At 43.5% G+C, this 22,252-nt stretch overlaps 1 protein-coding gene across 2 annotated transcripts in view; it reads left to right on the forward strand.

The window, feature by feature from the left end:
• The window catches only part of FERMT1 (FERM domain containing kindlin 1), a 107,359-nt gene that overhangs the window by 77,370 nt on the left and 7,737 nt on the right, over window positions 1-22,252 (forward strand). For both annotated transcript variants that reach the window (XM_075339310.1, XM_075339311.1), the window contains exons 9-14: window positions 13-62; window positions 3,070-3,194; window positions 11,885-11,991; window positions 15,772-15,993; window positions 16,557-16,681; window positions 19,445-19,586. In XM_075339310.1, coding sequence (XP_075195425.1) covers window positions 13-62; window positions 3,070-3,194; window positions 11,885-11,991; window positions 15,772-15,993; window positions 16,557-16,681; window positions 19,445-19,586 — 771 coding nt within the window. The remainder of the gene's footprint in view (window positions 1-12; window positions 63-3,069; window positions 3,195-11,884; window positions 11,992-15,771; window positions 15,994-16,556; window positions 16,682-19,444; window positions 19,587-22,252) is intronic.

Raw genomic sequence — 22,252 nt, forward strand, 5'->3', positions numbered from 1 at the left:
ACTATTTTACAGGAGGATATCACAGACATTCCAAAACTTGCTGATAATCTTAAACTTTTCAGGTTTGTATTCACATCCTCAAGCCTTTCGTCTCTCCATCCATTTCATACTTTCCCAACTTTCATAATCTTTACAGAACAATAGTTCCATCAGTCACTTCCCCACATCTAGCAATTCTCTGCAAACTTCAAAGCTTTGCCCCCCACTCCCCCGTTTTAATCATTAACCTAAGTAAACATTTGTGCTTCCTGACCAAGCCCAGTTTCATACTAATGTTATGCAGTCAGGCATGGGATGGTTTATCAGTAGTGTAAGCAGAATTTTCAATCATAATTTAACATTTATTGTCATGCACAATGTATTATGAGTGTATTATTAAAAACATTTCATTATTTTGATAACTTATTGAGCCGATATTCAACCACTGTATGATGAAAAGTTCTGCAACTATTTATTAATATACTTTGTTATCACTTCATTATTTGCAATTTTTTGCAATCGTTTGTCTTTTGCAGTAGTGAGTAATGAGTGTTTTTAAGCCAAATTTTTCAAAATGACGAACGTGGATCACAAAATTGGCACAAAATGAAAAATGCTCTTTATTTTTGTCTTTAACTGTTTTTTGAGACTTTAGCGTAAAAATGTGCATATTTTTTTAAGTGTTACACAACAGTCTTTAAATGTGACAAAAGAATAACTCCACCGGAAGCCTAACTCCAGGCGGGGACTTGGAATGAAATGCGCCACATTTGGAAAAAGTCACATTTCATTCATCTGTCTAAAACATCTGGATAAGCAAATGGGGATGAAAGTTTCATGTTTCAGTGCAGGTCCCGGCTGTTGGATCCACCAACCTATAAGTTATCATCTATGCCGAAAATAGGCAATAACATCTTCACTGGACAACCTTTTAAAAAAACAATCATACCGTAACTTAATTTATCTCTCAACATTTTCATATAATAATATTATCATTCTTCTGAAACATTTGTCAGTGTAGACTAATCTCATGCAAAGACTGCTGGCAGTTGCCACAAATGGGAGCTTGCTGCCCATCTACTTATATTCCTCCCATTGTCTTCAGTATATAAATATGTATGTAGTGAGCCCCCCCTGGTGTCGGCCATAGGCCGCAAAAATGTTTAGATTGGATTCCATAACTATCTTTAAGGAGGTATTATGCGAACACTGATTATGAGGAGACACTTTGCTGGCACCAGAAAGCATATTTCTAAAGGGAGGGCTTGAGGTCATGCACATGGAAATTTACACACTTCCATAGAACAAGATTACATTTTTGCAAAAAAACTATACAAGTACACAAATATATATCATACATTCATAATCAAATGTACACACTGAGGCTGATGTACACACGCCTTAAATCCAAGGCCCCTGCCTCCTGTCTTGTACTTACCCTTCGGCATCTTCATCTGTTTCCAAAATTTGATGTATTTCTGTGCAAAGTTAGCAAACTGATAGATGGTGTAAGTTTAGACAAAATGACATTGACATCTTTTGTCACTTCTTTTAACCGCTTCAGGCTTTAAAAACTGTGAAGCAACTAAAATAAGAAACCAGTCTACTCTCCCGGTAGCGTACACAATTATTTTATATAAAGAAAGTAAAAAAAAAAGCCTTCTCAAAATACTTCCGAAAAGACGTCACTGAAGAAACTTTAGTCAATCCAGTAGAGAAGGATATTAGGTATATGCCACGCTAACACTCCATTTAATATTAATAAAATTATTCCTTTATTGTTTGTTTGACGCCCCTGACCTAATCAGGGTGTCATAGGGAACTGCACTCCTTTCTCTTATGCTGCAGAACTCAGCTTCCATGATTCTGGGATCCTAACTATTGGTATTTCTTCCATCAGCATTCAAATCCTAGCCACACCTCACACCACACCCTGTCAGGCACACCAGTGGGTGGTCTAGCTGGAAAAGAGTCACCCGCCTAGGGGTCAGGCAGACTGGTGGGAGGGACATAGTCAGTTGAGTAGTAGCCCTCAGAGAGTGAGGAGCTGAGGGAGTTGGAGATCCCTGGGAGACTTTGGCTAGGTCGCAGACGGTGGAGAACGGTCGGCACCGGAAAATCTAGTAACCGGACTGGTACCGAGCACGGCACGGTACTGGACCCTAGATCAGGGAGTAGCTTCACGCAACCTGATAATTAACCTGTGGAGGATAGTCTCTTTATGAACTTTCCCCAAGGGCTCAGAGATCGAAGGCATCAACACAACGAGGGGGATAGGGCTTTCCAGCTTATGTGGCGCTCTGAAATTCCAATTGTCAGCTATCGAGAGCACAGCTCCTCTATTTAAAAGGGTGGTTCACCCATATTTTTTATTGTCTAGTTCGATATTATAGAGAAACAATGTTTCTCTCAAATACCTTGTGTTGCCAATAGTGCCTGTGAGAGTCGCTATTGCAGACCACTGTTCCCCGCTCCGGTGACATCACGTCAAGTTCCGCACACGTCACATCCATGCGGCCAGCTGCAGTTTTTCTGACTCACTGAGCTGTGAGCGGTGTTTCACCGCTTGTCACAGCCCATCTGCTCCCTGCTCCCTCCTCCCTCCTCCCTCACAGCACAGCACGTCTCCTGCTTGCAGCGTTCTGCTGTGAGGGAGGAGGGAGCAGGGATATAGGCCACTTCTAGAGGTGTGTGCCAACGGATTTCTACTCTCTCCCCATTGAAAATACATAAAGTCTCAGCCAAGCCATATATATGGGCTACCGGGAGAGTTAGCTATTGGCTAAATGAGCAGTTAACCTTCATCAATCACATGTATAGGACCACCTTAAGCAATTTTGTTATCTCAAAAATTATGTAACCTGAAAAAGATTTGACTGATATATTAGATCTTTATCTTTATCGAAGAGCTAATTATATTGATTCATATAATTCATTGGGCAAAAAAAGAACAATATATAACAACTACAAAAAGGGACAATATTAAAACTAATTGATTGCGTGATGATGACGGTCAATCAATAGCTGAGGTCTGGCAAACTATTATTGCTCATATAAAGAGCTGATAACCTGTTTCTCTTTGTCTTTCAGGCCTAAAAAACTGACGCTCAAAGCTTACAAACAATATTGGTTTGTTTTTAAAGATACATCCATATCTTATTTTAAGAATAAAGAAGCTGCTCATGGAGAACCTGCTGAAAAACTGAACCTGAGAGGTAAGAAAACACAAAAGAAATGTCCATAATGGAGGTATGGAGCTGCTGTACCTGAGCTGTGTGCACTAGGAGTCCCAGCAGTCCTCTACAATAAAACCATGATATGCGTCCATAAACACAAAAGGGTCACCAGTACCACAGACAGAAGTACAAAAGCACCCTGGTGTTCACCCTTTTACTATTGTACAGGGATATGGCCTTTGGTGCAGCGCCTCCCAGGTTGTATTTGCATAGTAGCTACTTGCTGGTGAAGTGAGTTTAGATAAGAAGAGTCAGCTATCCAAGTAAAGGTACTGTCACGGTTTCTGTGACGCAGTAGCGATCCCGTTAGCGATCTCATTACGTGTGACACCTACCAGCGATCAGGCCCCTGCTGTGAGATCTCTAGTCATTGCCGAATGGTCCAGGCCATTTTCTTCAAAGGCGATGTCCTGCTGGGTAGGACACATCGCTGTGTTTGACACTGTGTGACAGGGTCACAGTGACTGCAGAGATCGTTATACAGGTCGCTACTGCGACCTGTTTCGTTCCTGCATCGTTGGTAAGGTCTGACTGTGTGACATCTCACCAGCGACCTCCCAGCGACTTACCAGCGACTTACCAGCAATCCCTATCGGGTCGCATCGTTTTCGGGATCGCTGGTAAGTCGTTGTGTGTGTGACTGGGCCTTTATAACCAGAGAGGTGCGGACAATAAGAAAATTATAAAAGCTTAGTCAATGGATAGCTGAAATCAAGACTAGAAGGTCAGAGACGGAAGGCAAAAGAGATAAAAGGCCATTCATTGGGTTAATTCAGAAGGGCATTCAACGGTTTAGCAAAAGAGAATATATGGCCCAAAGATAGGTCAGAATCCAGAGAGTAAATCCAATATAAGCATACCAATAGCTGTATACAATGCAGTAGTGACAATGGGTGTATAAATAGCCGAAGTGTATTCACTGTTCATTGGTACAAGCAGTGCAGCTGCACAGAGGCCCAAGAGGTGAAGGACCCACTTCTGCCTCCAAAGCAGCTGGAACAGGGCATTATAATGACCTATTGGACTGCAATGGGGCCATATTTGTTATTCTTGCCGTTAGGCCCTTTTCTGGTTGTCTTGGCTCCTAATAGATAGGATGCCTTGCTTTTCTCTTGGTCACGTTAAATCACTGATCGTCCATTCTTACCAGTTCTGCAGACAACACCAAGATACTGTAATATGCAAACTATATTCCCAACAAAATCCAGCAATTGTCCATACAGTTTTTGTCTTTTAATGTATATTTACACAATGTTGGAATTCAGGAATCTCCTGTGTGTGATCCCACCTTCACCCAAATGTCCTTCACAGGAGGTTGTGTCAGTCAGAAACATTTAAAGGGAATCTGTCAACACATTTGAGATACCTAACCTATTATTATTGACATACAGGTTATAGAATACGGAAAAAAAGTTATCCCTCGCTCTCTGCCTCAAACCAGATGGCTTCTTGATGAAAAATTATCTTTTATTCATTTATGTTAATGAGCTCTTCCAGGCTATGGGGTGGATGCTGACCGGAAGATAATGCTGTCTCCGCACTTCATTAGTGTAACTATCTTCTCCCATCAGCATCACTCTGTCCCTGTGCCATCTGCTTCCTGTCCCAAAATCCTGTACCCTATAGTTTATGATGTTAGACTTTATGGGTATAGACCTATGGGTATAGGTTTCATATTCCTTCAAGTGCCGGAGATCGGTGCTACTTCCGCTTCCAGTAGCAGTGATCTCCAGCACCTCCACAGAAGGAATGTAAAGCCTATACCCGTAAGAGGGAGGAACAATAAAGTTTAATATTGGAAACTGCAGGGTGCAGGTGCGGGATTTTAGGACAAGAAGCAGACGCCACAGGGACACAGTAACGCTGATGGGAGGAGATAGCTAGGCTAATGAAGTGCGGAAGTGGAGTTATCTTCCAGGCCACGTTCTCCTCATATCCTAGAAGAGCTCATTATCATAAAGGAATAAAAGATGACTTTTCAACAAGAAGCCATCTGATATGAGGCAGACAGGTATGACTATTTTCAGCTGTCCATAACCTGTATGCCCATATTAATAGATGAGATAGCGCAAATGGGGTGACAGATTCCCTTTAAGGTGCTAAACTAAAAATATTTGCTCTCATCTCCAACTGGAAAAACAAAGCCTGATGTTCTGTATCTACAAAAATATACACGAGGAGTCACTAAAATAAACAGCACATCTTGAGATTCACACAACTCCCACAAGAAGACAGCATTCCTCACAAATGACTGCCGACCTGTAACCTATTGACCATGACGTGTTTGTACTAATCACTTGTTCTGCAAAAATAGCTGACAAGCAATGTAAGCCTCCTAGTGTACTAAAATTAGTTCTCAGTAATGGCGGCCATAGACACAAAACATGTGGTCAGTATCAGACATCCTCTCTGATATTGGTACAGTCAAAATATTTTTTATATCAAAAGAAAGTTTTCTATTATGGTAAAAATCATTGGGGATTCTAAGGAGTAGCGTTTATCTTTAAGGAGCTCAATAAGCAGGTATAGGGAGGCCAATAAGCCATGCAGTGCTCCTCAGGAAATACAATATGCAAATATCCTTTTCACAATGGAAGAGAGTAGGGTTTCTAGTGTCACCTAGTGGAGGAGCTAATGCTCTAAGTCAATATACTTTACCACATGACTAAAGTCCACTTTACACGCAACAACATCGCTAACGAGAGGTCGTTGGGGTCACGGAATTCGTTAGCGATGTCGTTGCGTGTGAAACACAGGAACGACCGTTAACGATCAAAAATACTCACCATATCAGTGATCGTTGACACGTCGTTCTAATCTCAAATATCGTTGCTGCTTTTGGACGCAGGTTGTTCGTCGTTCCTGAGGCAGCACACATCGCTATGTGTGACACCACAGGAACGAGGAACAACATCGTACCTACGGCCGCCGTCAATGAGGAAGGAAGGAGGTGGGCGGGATATTCCGGCCGCTCATCTCCGCCCCTCCGCTACTATTGGGCGGTTGCTTAGTGACGCCGCACGAACCGCCCCCTTAGAAAGGAGGGGGTTCGCCAGCCACAGCGACGTCGCTAGGAAGTTAAAGTATGTGGGACGGGTGTTAGCGATGTTGTGCGCCACGGGCAGCGATTTGCCCGTGACACACAACTGACGGGTTTGGGTGCTTTCACCAGCGACAGCGCTAGCGATGTTGCTGTGTGTAAAGTGGCCTTTAGAATACAAAGTCAAACCAGAATCTGCAGACAGCTGTGCTGGGTTTTTTTGCCCCTCATCAGTGCAAAATATGAGGCTGGTTAGTTGTGTGAGGGGGTGAAGGTCTAAAGTTTTCCTTAAAGGGAATCTGTCGCCAGGTTTCTGCTATGTAATCTGAAGACAGCATGCTGTAAGGGTTAAGATTTCAGCCATACATCTCTTATCGTACTGTGTGGTTTACCTGCAATGTTTATTTTCACACCAGTTCACACCAGTATCATTGCTGTGACTAGCTGGCATGCCGGGACTTGTCCTGCACGACCTCTTTTGTGACTAGCACCTCACTGTCTATAGCATTGTACATTGAGAGCCTAATGTGGATAGGGCAGCTCTCAATGTACAGGAAGACAGACCCCTTCTGAGGAAGACAGATGAAACAGACTTTAAGGGGGTCCTGTGGCAGTTATGTAAGACAATTGTAATTACAATGTTATACTCACTGTGCTAATTTATTTATAGCAATGTTAATGGGGATAGGGATTTAACCCTTGATAGCGTGGATTCATTCACCGTAATTATCCTACTGCTATTTAAAACTATACATTTGCACTTTAGCTGGTGACTTGATGAATGTCTTTGTATGCTTATTGGGGCTTGTGGAATAGGTTCTGTTGGTTAAAAGGATTATAAGAAGTGTTATTAGTGTTAGTGTTTATTGTTCGTTAACCCCTGGTATTTGTGCATGATTTCAGTGATCTCTTGGATTAATTATGCACTAAGTATTTAATTTATACGTATTGACACTTTGATTTATTTTGATATTCTATGAGACCACTGTAATAGCACAGATATTATTAGGGATTGAATAAGAAATTTTGTAATGTTCAGGAGACCAACTATTTATAACACTGATATGTACCTTTTTGGACGTTGTCTTTTTGTGAATTTTGTAAGAATTTTTCTGCCCTGGAATTTTTAGCATTATCCATCTCTGTTCTAATTTTATTTTGATATATGTTTGTGTCTAATAAAATGATTTATTTTTTGATGTTTCGGGTCAATTGTTTTAGGAATTTCTAGTATTTGTTGCCCTATAGTCTGGTTTGATAAATTGGAGATTTACCTTCGTTACCAGTCATCACTGCAGTCTATAAGAGGTGGGCATTTTCCTAAACAAAGGAGACAGAGTTGCAAAAAAGTGCCCTATTTTTACAGATGGTCCTGAAATTTCTAGACAGTTGGCAATCCTGTAAATAGAGAAGTGCTTTCAATCTTTTTCTTTACAGCTTGCAAGCGCTGCCCTTCAGACATTGCACTACTTGGATTCTGTAGAGGCAAAATCACCTCTGCCAGCAGCATTTTTATTATTATTATTATTTATTTATTTATAGAGCACCATTAGTTCCATGGTGCTGTACATGAGAAGGGGGTTACATACAAAATACATATACAAGTTACAGTAGACAGTCTAGTACAGAGGGAAGAGGGCCCTGCCCTTGCGGGCTTACATTCTATAGGATTATGGGGAGGAAACAGTAGGTGGGGTGTAGATGGGGCGGCAGCTCCGCAGAGTGGTGGGGCGGCAGCTCCGCAGGGTGGTGGGGCGGCAGCTCCGCACGGTGGTGGGGCGGCAGCTCCGCACGGTGGTGGGGCAGTGAGGTCATTCAAGGTTATAGGCATTTCTGAACAGATGAGTCTTTAGGTTCCGTTTGAAGTTTGCAAGTGTAGTAGATAATCTGACGTGTTGAGGCAGTGAGTTCCAGAAGACTGGGGATGTTCGGGAGAAGTCTTGGAGGCGGTTGCATGAGGAGCGAATGAGAGAGGAAGATAGAAGGAGATCTTGGGAGGACCGGAGATTACGTTTTGGAGTGTAGCGAGAGATTAGTTCAGAGATATATGGAGGAGACAATTTGTGGATGGCTTTGTAAGTCAGTATTAGTAGTTTGAATAAAAATATGGAACGCTTCACGAATTTGCGTGTCATCCTTGCGCAGCATCTGAGAGGACATACAGTCAGGGCCAGAAATATTTGGACAGTGACACAAGTTTTGTTATTTTAGCTGTTTACAAAAACATGTTCAGAAATACAATTATATATATATAATATGGGCTGAAAGTGCACACTCCCAGCTGCAATATGAGAGTTTTCACATCCAAATCGGAGAAAGGGTTTAGGAATCATAGCTCTGTAATGCATAGCCTCCTCATTTTCAAGGGACCAAAAGTAATTGGACAAGGGACTCTAAGGGCTGCAATTAACTCTGAAGGCGTCTCCCTCGTTAACCTGTAATCAATGAAGTAGTTAAAAGGTCTGGGGTTGATTACAGGTGTGTGGTTTTGCATTTGGAAGCTGTTGCTGTGAACAGACAACATGCGGTCTAAGGAACTCTCAATTGAGGTGAAGCAGAACATCCTGAGGCTGAAAAAAAATAAAAAATCCATCAGAGAGATAGCAGACATGCTTGGAGTAGCAAAATCAACAGTCGGGTACATTCTGAGAAAAAAGGAATTGACTGGTGAGCTTGGGAACTCAAAAAGGCCTGGGCGTCCACGGATGACAACAGTGGTGGATGATCGCCGCATACTTTCTTTGGTGAAGAAGAACCCGTTCACAACATCAACTGAAGTCCAGAACACTCTCAGTGAAGTACGTGTATCTGTCTCTAAGTCAACAGTAAAGAGAAGACTCCATGAAAGTAAATACAAAGGGTTCACATCTAGATGCAAACCATTCATCAATTCCAAAAATAGACAGGCCAGAGTTAAATTTGCTGAAAAACACCTCATGAAGCCAGCTCAGTTCTGGAAAAGTATTCTATGGACAGATGAGACCAAGATCAACCTGTACCAGAATGATGGGAAGAAAAAAGTTTGGAGAAGAAAGGGAACGGCACATGATCCAAGGCACACCACATCCTCTGTAAAACATGGTGAAGGCAACGTGATGGCATGGGCATACATGGCTTTCAATGGCACTGGGTCACTTGTGTTTATTGATGACATAACAGCAGACAAGAGTAGCCGGATGAATTCTGAAGTGTACCGGGATATACTTTCAGCCAAATGCCGCAAAGTTGATCGGACGGCGCTTCATAGTACAGATGGACAATGACCCCAAGCATACAGCCAAAGCTACCCAGGAGTTCATGAGTGCAAAAAAGTGGAACATTCTGCAATGGCCAAGTCAATCACCAGATCTTAACCCAATTGAGCATGCATTTCACTTGCTCAAATCAAGACTTAAGACGGAAAGACCCACAAACAAGCAAGACCTGAAGACTGCGGCTGTAAAGGCCTGGCAAAGCATTAAGAAGGAGGAAACCCAGCGTTTGGTGATGTCCATGGGTTCCAGACTTAAGGCAGTGATTGCCTCCAAAGGATTCGCAACAAAATATTGAAAATAAAAATATTTTGTTTGGGTTTGGTTTATTTGTCCAATTACTTTTGACCTCCTAAAATGTGGAGTGTTTGTAAAGAAATGTGTACAATTCCTACAATTTCTATCAGATATTTTTGTTCAAACCTTCAAATTAAACGTTACAATCTGCACTTGAATTCTGTTGTAGAGATTTCATTTCAAATCCAATGTGGTGGCATGCAGAGCCCAACTCGCGAAAATTGTGTCACTGTCCAAATATTTCTGTACCTAACTGTAGTTTAGGCCATTGGCACAGTCATGTCCAGACTGTCAATCATGAGTAGTGCACCACCTTCTGGCAAGCAGGAAAATGGGCGGCAGGGAAGTGATGTGCTCTTGAAGATGGAAGAAGAAAATACCCTTTTAAAATGTTCATAGTCTATACAGTGTACCCGAGAGAGCAACCAAAGTTATAAAGTTATAACTGAACTGAATGAATACATGCAAGTCACAAACTTATGCTAGCACAATAGTACAAACCACTGGCGGATATATTATTAGAGCATTTATAAACTTCTGCTCACCATGAATTGCAGCAGCGATCCCTCCTTTTCCAAGTCTGCAGTCACCTGTTGGTTAGGTGTATCCAATAATTTTTCAAAAAATGCTCCAATACTGCAATTCAGGAATCCATAAAAATTCTCTCATTTATTCCAGATTTTATAACATCAGATGAGTCTGTACAGGTACGTTGACGCATTTCAACTCTGCATGAGTCTTAAGGGTACTTTACACGCTGTGATATCAGTACCGATATCGCTAGCGAGCGTACCCGCCCCTGTCGGTTGTGTGACACGGGCAAATTGCTTCCCGTGGTGCACAACATCGCTAACACCCGTCACACGGACTTACCTTCCCTGCGACGTCGCTCTGGCCAGCGATCCGCCTCCTTTCTAAGGGGGCAGTTCGTGCAGCATCACAGCGACGTCACACGACAGCCATCCAATAGCAGAGGAGGGAAGGAGATGAGCGGCCGGAACATGCCGCCCTCCTGCTTCCTTCCTCATTGCCGGTGGACGCAGGTAAGGAGATGTTCGTCGTTCCTGCAGTGTCACACATAGCGATGTGTGCTACCGCAGGAACGATGAACAACATTGTACCTGCAGCAGCAACGATATTAAGGAAATGAACGATGTGTCAACGAGCAAGGATTTTTCACGTTTTTGCGCTCATTGATCGTCGCTCATTGGTGTCACACGCTGCGATGACGCTGACAGCGCCAGATGTGCGTCACTAATGACGTGACCCTGACCCCGACGATATATCGTTAGCGATGTCGCAGCGTGTAAAGCACCCTTTAGTCTTAGGCCTAAGCCACACGGCATGAAAATCGGACCAAGTGGAATGCGATAAAACATCACATTCTACTTGGACCAATATTAACCTATGTCCCAGCACCCATGAGCAATTATTTTCTTGGCTCCAATCGGACCGAGAAAACAATCACATCATGCTGCAATTGTAATGTAAGACTCTTTCTCTTGCACCCATTCAAGTCTATGGGGTGAGAGAAAGATCGCACTGCACTTGCGGTACGCCGGTGTACTGCGAGTGCAGGGCGAGAATGGCAATAGCTGGCAATGGAGGAGAGAGGGAGATAAATCCCTCCCTCTCCTCCTCAGCGCCGGCCCTCCCATCCTCAGCGCTGGTCCTCCCCTCCACAGAGCCAGCCCACACCTCCTCAGCTGAGGTCTGATCACATGATCATACCTCAGTCGCAATGACACTCGCATGACACTCTGCTCCTGCTGTACTGCCAGTGTGAGCAGTGTCATGCGAGGATCGCATTGGTGCCCGTGTGGCCCCGGCCTTAATGATATATCATTGTGTAAATTGTGCAGTCACTCAGGGGCCCAAGAGGAAAAAGAGCGACATCTATCTCCAAACCAAGTGGAATTGTGCATTATGATGAGCTATTAGACTGCAGAGGGCCCACACATTGTTCTTGCACATGGATCCTCATCTTTCTGTGTCTGCCAGTGGTACAAATGTACTTTTGTAGGCTAAAAAATAAATTAATTCCAAGTGGGTTGAAGGATTTCATGTGTATTTATTCTCAGGTTGTGAAGTTGTACCAGATGTCAATGTGTCACAGAAAAGATTTGGGATAAAGCTATTAATACCATTTGCAGAAGGAATGAATGAAGTACATCTAAGATGTGATACCGTAAGTATAAATGTCATTAAAAGGTAACATAACTGGGGGTGAATGCAGGAACAAGATGGGCCAAATTTCTCAAGAGAAGCACACAATTTACTTATTCTTATCAATGGCGTGCACCTCTGTGTGCCTCAGCAGAATAATAATAATAATAATAGAATATTTATTCATTTATATAGCGCTATTAATTCCACTGCAATTTACATACATTGGCAACACTGTCCCCATTGGGGCTCACAATCTAGGTTCCCTTTGAGTATGTTTTTGGCGTGTGGGAGGAAACCGGAGTACCCAGAGGAAACCCACGCAAACACGGGGAGAACATACAAACTCCTTGCAGATAGTGTCCTTGGTGGGATTTGAACCCAGGACTCCAGCAAGGCTGCAGTACTAACCACTGAGCCACCGTACCGCCCATCAGCTGAAGTGTTACTCTAGTCAGGGAAGGACTGGAGTAACATTCATGGCATAAAAAAACGCCCCTACTTTTGATGAATTTGATGGGCAGAAATAGTCACCCCCTCTGTCCCACCCCAGCCCCACACAGAATATTGAAAGCTTTATGTCAGTATCTTGGCCTGCTAGTCTGATGCTGTACCCAACTGACTTCTCTTAAGGCAGCTTTACACACTGCGATATCGGTACCGATATCGCCAGCGTGCGTACCCACCCCCATCGGTTGTGCGACACTGGCAAATCTCTGCCCGTGTCGCACAACATCGCCCGGACCCATCACACGGACTTACCTTCCCTGTGACGTCGCTGTGACCGGCGAACCGCCTCCTTTCTAAGGGGGCGGTTTGTTTAGCGTCACAGCGACGTCACTGAACCGCCGCCCAATAGAATTGGAGGGGCGGAGATGAGCGGGACGTAACATCCCGCCCACCTCCTTCCTTCCGCATTGCGGGCGGGAAGCAGGTAAGGAGAGCTTCCTCGTTCCTGCGGTGTCACACGGAGCGATGTGTGCTGCCGCAGGAACGAGGAACAACTTCGATACTGCTGCAGTACCGATATTTGAGAATGGACCCCCATGTCACCGATGATCGATTTTGCACGTTTTTGCGATGATGCAAAATCGCTCATAGGTGTCACACACAACAGCATCGCTAAAGCGACCGGATGTGCGTCACAAATTCCGTGACCCCAACGAGATCACTTGAGCGATGTCGTGTAAAGCCTGCTTAAGCCTCCTAGCCTTTGATTGATAGGTCACTACATATACACATACATAGGGAAAGACCTGTCAGTGAGAACTGAAATGGGTAGGAAATAGAAAAATACAATATAATGCTGAAAAACAAAGACATTTTATGAAGACTAGTTTGGTATGTTGTTATAGGCCTTAAAGAAATAGCCATCCACAGAATTGTTAATTTGGGGAGGAAAAAAACTGGAAGCATTAGTAAAACATTTTAAAAAAAAATCAGTGTCAATCCAGTCTTAGACTAAACCTTTTTCGTTCTCCATTGTTGAATTCAGAGGGTCACAATCAATTTTTACTTTGTATTAAAGGGGATATTTCATTATTTTCATCAGGAACGCATTGCTCCCCTGTGTGCAATCTTTCTGTTTGCCAGTTAGAGGAGGGGGGTAATATGCTCTTGTTTGAGTGATGGTTCAGACCAGTGGCAACGCTGGCCCAGACTTTATTTCTGCAACATCAGTGGAGTACAGTGGCACTGAAGCCTCAGTGCAGTTCACAAGCTGTATTGGACAGAGCTTGTAGACGCTGAGCTCCTTTACTAGGAGATCGGCCACATACTGCATTGATGGCCAGTAAGCCTGGGTAATAAGCAATAAACAATAGACAAAAAAATCCCTTTGCTCTTGAGTAGAGATGACGAGCAATCCTGAATTGTAAAGTTTGGGGTTCATACCAAACAGTGGGTGTCCGACTCTCAGACTCAAACATGGACTTAAATGTCTGTGTCTGAGTTCGGAGTTCTGGTGTTGTTCATATACTAATAAAGTTTGTTGAAAGGCTGTAGCACAACCAATTAACAAGCTTAATTGCCTGTATGCTGCTGTTAACAATACATTTACAAAAAAAAATTATATGGTCTGCTGCCTATTTTTGATAACTAGTGCATGTAAAGCAGACATATGCGGGCTGCATACCTCAGCTGTTTGCTTTCCCTTGGCAAGTTATCAAAAATAGAGGCGGATTAGTGATGGGCAAATAGTGAAATATTCATGATCGGATTATGTGTGCTAAATACCATGTACTATTTCAGTACTCGTCACGAATAACAAACCTAATGGAAGTCAATGGGGAACCCGAGCATGTTTCTGAGAAATTTTCCAGAAAAATGCTCGGGTTCACCATTGTCTTGCATTAGGTTCGTTATTCATGATGAATAATGAAATAGTACTTGGTATTCCGTACACATAATCCGATCATGAATATTTCACAATTTGCCCTAGAAGGGATCAGTTTTAATAATTTTTTTTAAAAAAAGGTATAGAGTCTCCTGTATTTTTGATACTTAGCCAAAGTAAAGCAGACAGCTGGGGGCTGGTATTATCAGGGTGGGAATGGTAATTGTTATTGGGTCCTTCCCAGCCTAAACATAGTAGCCCGCAGCTGACCAAGAAGTGGTTCATGCATCCATTAGGTGCGCCAATTCTGGCATTTTGCCCACCTCTTCTCAAGTGCCCTGGTGCAGTGGCAGTCAAGGTAATACTTTTGGAGTTAATATCAGCTAGCTGACATCACAAGCCCAGGGGTTAGTAATGGATAGGCGTCTATCAGACACCCCCATTACTAACCCGGTAAGTATATAGTTGAAAAAAACACACACACAAAAACTCCCCCACATGCCCCTGTTCACCAATTTATTGACTAAAAAGAATCCTCAATGTTCCAACTTAATCCAGTTGGTGAATAAACTCTTTCACCAATTTATTAATTAAAAAGAAATTCTGTAAGTTCCGAAGTGATCCAAAGAGTTATGTCCCATCACGCCCATCGATTCCTATGGAGCTACATTCTGAGAACGTTCTCAAAACGAGGCTGTATAGGTCACTCCCTGTATAGGTCACTCCCTTACTGACGTCACCGCTTGTGATAAATTCCACATGTGTCTGCTTTAACTGTGCTGGTTATCAAAAATAGGCGGGAGCCTACGTCATTTTAAAAAAATATATATTCTCTATTCACATTTGTTTGCAGGGCAATAGCCCCCATTTTGCTTCCTCTTGCAGCCCTGTAACCCTTAATACGACCATTTTACAGCACAGAATTTCGGGTATCCATTAACTTATATTGGATTCGAGGTCAAGTTTGCGTCCTGAACCAAATTTTTAACTAAAGTCTGGTCGAACCCAGCGAACCCAAACATCCACGTATACTTTGGAAAGTAAAGCATTATTACATGTCAGTAATAGAGGGACATGGAATCTATTAGGTCTTCATTTGTCTCATCCCCTAGCCATTATAACTGATTGGTTATGGGACATCGATGGGGTGACCATAAAGTCAAGGCACCAACCAGATGTCAAGTTGTACCATATAATGTACTACATACCTCAAGCCAGAAGTGACAGCAGATTGTTTAGTATTTTGGGATGTATTTTAATGTTGTACTGAAAATCAGTTAATCTTAATGGGTCTTGTAGAAATCCATACTCTTGCCACCAAAATAACCCAATTCAGATGAACTGAACTAATTTTCAGTTCCAAAAATTTCCATGAGAATATCCCTTTAAACTATAGATGATTTGTCAGATTTAATCAAGTGGACATACGGTATAGTTTAATCTACTCTTTCTACCATGGATTGCTAGGAATCCCAGTACTCCAAATGGATGGCTGCATGTATACTGGCATCAAAAGGAAAGACAATGGCCGACAGCTCCTATCGATCAGAAGTACAAAGCATCCTCTCATTTCTGAGGCTGAAGAACACCAATACTACAACTCAAATAAATACCAACATCGAAAACGTGGACATGAAGCCTGAGTGCTTTGTTTCACCGAAGTATGCAAAGAAATACAAAACTAAACAGGTATCTCTCATGACCACCGGTGGAGACTTGTGAATGTTCTTGTCGGACACTTATTGTGTGTGCTTCTATGTCCATCCAGATATTCTGTTTGTTCCATCTAGGGTCTACAACTTCTCCAATATACTTCAGATTTTAATTTCTCACTTTAAAACTTGCAAGGTATATGTTAGCTGTCAAGGAATGAGATTATTTTGGTCTCCATTCAGGCCTTGCACATAGCTAATACTGTTATATTGAGGCAATCCTCTGTCAGCTAATTACTGTTCATCCGGAGAAGCTAGACAAAGCTCTCTTCTAGTTTGACACATTATATCAGTTTCTGTTTCTGGTTTTTTAATATCATTCAATGAAAATCTTGATGAAAATCTTTGTCTTCAAATATTGAGCTTCAATTTATTAATCTGGACAATCTGCATCACAGGTTGCCCAAACCAGGCAAGGTCACCTGTCGCTACAGGAGCTCTGGTTTGTTACAGGCCTGAAGTCGCTTTGTATCAGACTAACATTTTTTTACGGATCATACTATACAGCTAGAGGATATTAACACCCTTTTTTCTTTTCAGTTAGCTTCCCGCATTTTGGAGGCACAGCAGAATATATCACAGATGCCTCTTATTGAAGCAAAAATGAGATTTATTCAGGCATGGCAATCGCTTCCAGAATTTGGTATAGCCTACTATATTGTCCGGTAAGTACATCCACATCTAGAATAGTGCTGCATTCATAATCCAATTTAGAACCATAGTGGCGCAATCGTTAAATGGTACCTATCTTATTATTATTTTATATTTACTACCTTCCTATAATGAGTACTAGATCATGCTCTGCAGTGTGCTGCCCAGCAGATAGAATAGCTCGGCTTCTGTTTGAGGGTAAACATGTATGGCCCAATAGAATGTTCTGAGTCTGAATGCGGAGTGGAGTATCGGCTCATGACTTTCTATTGAGTTGAACACCGTTCCTTGCACGCACTCAGGAGCTCAGGTTTGTGATGTGTGGCTATTGCACTAGAGTGTTCTTTTGTGTGATCTCTGGACTTCTGCTTCATGTGTTAGAAAGGGCTAGATATTAAATAAAAAGAAAACTATAAGTACTCTTTTAAAATCTATTGTAATGCTTGCTGGGCGAGCAAGGGGTAATTGGATCCACTGGAGTAAAAGGAATTGATCACTGACCTGGAGGAGCATACCTGAATGGCTACCGAGTCTTCACTAAAGCCACTGGAGGTGGAGATAGGCAAAAACACAGGTAGGTAGCCGACATGGGCAGCCTCAAGGGATCACGGTGCCCCAGCAGCTGGTGGCACGGGTATATGGACAAACAGTCTCTGATAGTAGGGGCCATCATTAGCCATCATCATTTGTAGTTTCCAGTACTCTCCTCTGTACATACAGAACGCATGAAAAAGCTGCTCATTCCTTAGTAAATCATATTCTCATGCTTACTGTGTGTAAATAAAGGTGGCCATACATATAGCAGTTGGTTGATCGTTAATCCACCATTGACCAAATTGTGAAATGTTCACACAGCTGGGGCAGTGACTTTCACATTCCATATCTCACCATACACTACAGCTACCATTATTTTATGGACCTTACTCTTGGCTACTGCATTCATAAATTTGACTTGTAGCTATTTAGCATATGACTAATTATGCAGATTCTTATCATGTCACTGCACTGTTACTGTTTTCCTCCTCCTGGTGGTGGAAAAATCTTGTTCTTCCTGTATACTGAAAATTAGAACCTATTCTCACATTTCACAATAGCTCAGTGTGTTATTAGGTTCATTCCCAAGCAAAAAGTCACTTGTTCGAATCAAGGAGCAGCCATGAAGAAGATTTCCCAAGAAATATAATGACATCATCCAGCTCATCGATAATGGGTTTTTTGGCCAAGAAATTGTGAAAATGCATCATGTCAGTGCCATGACAGTTGGAAGAATACAAAATCAAGTCTGACCATCCATTTAAAAGCCAAGAGGTAGACGTCCAGGCAAAATATCGGTGCAAACAAGCCGACCCATCACAAGGTCTATTAGTTCTGGCATGACAAACATATCAGTAGCTTTTATGCTTCATAGTAGTGAGATCACAGACATCCTTGCAAGAACTGTGCGATGCACATTACACAAATCTGGAATGGTGGACCAAAAATTGGTGAAGAAGCCATGACTCAATATCGTCATAAGAAGCATCATCTTGAGGTTGCAGAAAAGTGGACAGTAGAAGATTGGAAATGGGTGATTTAGAGAGATAAGTAGAAAATCAACAGACTAAGCTCTGATAGGTGCAAATGGATCTGGAAGAAATAAGAAAAAAAAGGGCTAATGGATTGAGAAATTGAAGGAACTGTCAAATTTTATTTAGGAAGCCTGTTAATAGAGGTTGTTTTACAGTCAAACGCGTTGGATATTTACCAGGATGAAGCTGCTGAGCTACATATGAATATCCTACAAGACGTGTTACTTCATACACTCAAGTACTATAGGTATGAAAAGGATGGCATAGTGTTTCAGCAGGACAATGCCACGAAGCATACGTCGAGATTGGCGAAGAAATGGTTCACTGTCCTGACAATGAAGTAGAAGTGCTGGATTGGCTCCTACCGTCCCGGGACCTCAATCCAATTCTTAAACCTATTTCTGGGTAGGATTAAGTCAACCAGTATGAACCACCATTGGGAATGTGTACAATGTGATCGATAGCATGCCCAGAAGGATTCAGGCAGTGTTGAAAGTCAAAAGTGAATTTACAAAATACTAACTAAAAATACAGATTTAGATTTTTAGGAACAAAACAGTAACAATGCAGCAACATGACAAGAATCTCCATAACTAATCATATGCTAAATAGCTACAAGTCAAATTAATATATGAGATTGCCAAGATGATTGTCTATACAATGATGGTAGTCTCATGTCTGAAGCTGTAGTGGATGGTGAGATATGGAGCCTGAAAGTTAAAAGTTCAAAACATTGTTACCCTTTTGCTCATCAGTGTAATTGTGTCGGTTAGAGCTTTTGAAAGCAGTAATACCTGGACAGTGACAACTGGTAATTAATGGTCAATATATCGCAGGAAGCGAGATTCTTTACAGAAGGGTGGAGGATCTTTCACAGGAAAGAAAGATGTTTCTTAAATGATTGTTGATATCTATAATGTAAATTTGTTCTCCATGAGCTGATTTTCTGGTGGCGAGTTTGTGTATAGAAACAGCAGTCAATCTAACAAGGTGGATCTACAGTGCTAAAACACAGGAGAATGAGCAAGAGTTGGAAATTAGATAGGCTCAGGAAACTCAATTGACAATACAACAGTTATAAATCATAGATGTGTCCTATCGAGAGAAAAAAGCAGTCAAAGGCCACGAGATAATACACATACATATTCATATACAGTAGGTGTAACAATAATTTACAAGCTTGAAAATTGTTTTCATCTTTATTTCCAGATTTCGAGATGGCAAGAAAGAGGAACTGCTTGGAGTCTCTTACAACAGACTGATCAGAATAGACATTGCGACTGGAGATCCTGTTACAACTTGGAGATTTTCGAATATGAAACAATGGAACGTCAACTGGGAAATACAACAGGTACAACAACCATTATCGAATTTTTTGGACCATAAGACGCACTTTTTTTCCCCCAAATGTTGGGGGAAAGTTGGGGGTGCGTCTTATGGTCTGACTATAGGGCTGCGGCCGGGAATGAGGGTGCTGCGGTGGAGCGGGTCATCGTGGGCACGAACAGGCTGTAGCAGCCGGCTGTGACCACGTGGGCCCGCTCATTACATATGCACGTCGATCCTCCCGCCCATTTCTCAGCGCAGAAGCCGGCGCTACAGGTGGGCGGGAGGACTAGCTGGGACGTGCGCATAGTAAAGAGCCGGTCCGCATGATCACCCCTGGCAATTACAGCCTGGAGTGATCATGTGCGGCTGTATTCACTGCTCCCCGTGCATCATCATCAGCGCGGGGTGCAGTGAATCAGTACACTCACCCGTCCCCGTGTGTGGAGCCGTCCCCCTGCAGCACGCGATGTCTTCCTGTCTGTGCCGGTCAGCTGATCTGTGCTGATCAGCTGATCGGCACAGACAGGAAGACATCGCGATGCTGCAGGGGAACGGCTCCACACACACAGGTCAGTGGCGCAGAGAGGAAGATGATCGGTGCTGCAGGGAGTGAGGAACAGGTGAGTATAAACGTTTATTTTTTTTCTCTGTGCTATAGGATACAGGCCATATACCAGGATGGTATATGAGCACGATGGGGGCATATAGCAGGATGGGAGTATATGAGCAGGATGGATGGGGGGTATATGAACAGGATGGGGGGTATATGAACAGGATGGGGGGTATATGAACAGGATGGGGGGTATATGAACAGGATGGGGGGTATATGAACAGGATGGGGGTATATGAACAGGATGGGGGGTATATGAACAGGATGGGGGTATATGAACAGGATGGATGGGGGGTATATGAACAGGATGAGGGGTATATGAACAGGATGGGGGTATATGAACAGGATGTATGGGGGGTATATGAACAGGATGGGGGTATATGAACAGGATGGGAGTATATGAGCAGGATGGATGGGGGGTATATGAACAGGATGGGGGTATATGAACAGGATGGGGTATATGAACAGGATGGGTGTATATGAGCAGGATGGATGGGGGAATATGAGCAGGATGGATGGGGGTATATCAATAGGATGGGGGTATATGAACAGGATGGGGTATATGAACAGGATGGGAGTATATGAGCAGGATGGATGGGGGAATATGAGCAGGATGGATGGGGGGTATATCAATAGGATGGGGGTATATGAACAGGATAGGGTATATGAACAGGATGGGAGTATATGAGCAGGATGAATGGGGGGTATACGAACAGGATGGGGGGTATATGAACAGGATGGGGGTATATGAACAGGATGGGGGTATATGAACAGGATGGGGTATATGAACAGGATGGGGGTATATGAGCAGGATGGATGGGGGAATATGAGCAGGATGGATGGGGGGTGTATCAATAGGATGGGGGTATATGAACAGGATGGGGTATATGAACAGGATGGGAGTCTATGAGCAGGATGGGGGAATATGAGCAGGATGCTGGTATATGAGCAGGATAGGGGTATATGAGCAGGATGGGGGTATATGAGCAGGATCATATACAAGGCAGGAGGATCATTACCAGGATGGGGCACCTTGGTAGAGAATTTGGGGACATTACCCCCATAACAGTGTCAGCAGCAGATCCTCGCCCCATAACAGTGTGTCATGACCACATTTTTTTGCTTAAAATTTTATTTTCCTATTTTCCTCCTCTAAAACCAGGGTGCGTCTTATAGTCCAATGTTACATCTCGTGGCTCTCCTGAGGCAGTCTCCCATTCCTTGCCTGCCACGAGCACTCCTGCTCAGCAGCGCCGAAGGTCTGCCAGACTGCAGGAGATACCTTCTCAGAGAGGCAGCAGAAGGGTGACACCTAGTGGTTCTCCTGTTACAAGGAGTGAAGCGGTCTCCCATTCCTGGCCTGCCGCAGACTCTCCTGCTCAGCGGCCCCGAAGGTCTGCGAGGCTGCGCAATGTGCAGAGGTTTACTGCTCAGGGAAGCAGTGAGATTCCCGTTATCTCTGCACATTGTGAGACCGAGGATCCCGCCTCTATTTCCCAGAGGCAGGAGGGTGAGCACGTGCAATGCGTGGTGGGTCCTGATTCGCTCACTGACGTCACACGGCTTGATGACAAGGCTGGTGACGTGGTGAATCCTGACTGGCCAGGCTGGGACGTCGTGGACCCTGATTGGGTCAAGTCCGTCATCTCCGCCTCGCGCCCGCCCTCGGGTGGAGCTGCACCTCCTTAAAAGCTCCCCCTGCCATCATGGCGGCGCGCGACCGTCCTTCTATGTTTGGATGTCTGGCAGCGTGCTGCCACGCCACTGCTCAGGCATTACTGTCTCTTGTAGGCTTGGCCCTTGCTGCTCCGGCAGTACCTCGTTTGCAGGCCGTGTTCCTGCCTTGCTGCTCCGGCAGTACCCCCGTCAACAGGCCGTGTTCCTGTCCCAGGTGAGCTCCTCAAGTCTCCATTGGACTCACCTGGTTATTGAAAGCACACGTGCGTGGGCACCTCTGTGCTACCCTCGTGCCATATTCTCGTGACTTCCACTGGCACACGTGCGTGGGCACCTCTGTGCTTCCCCGTGCAACAGGTACACCGAGCCGTGAGATCTGTGCCATACAACCCTCAGGGGTT

Source organism: Anomaloglossus baeobatrachus, chromosome 3 (assembly GCF_048569485.1).
Source record: "Anomaloglossus baeobatrachus isolate aAnoBae1 chromosome 3, aAnoBae1.hap1, whole genome shotgun sequence".
Lineage (NCBI taxonomy): Eukaryota > Metazoa > Chordata > Amphibia > Anura > Aromobatidae > Anomaloglossus > Anomaloglossus baeobatrachus.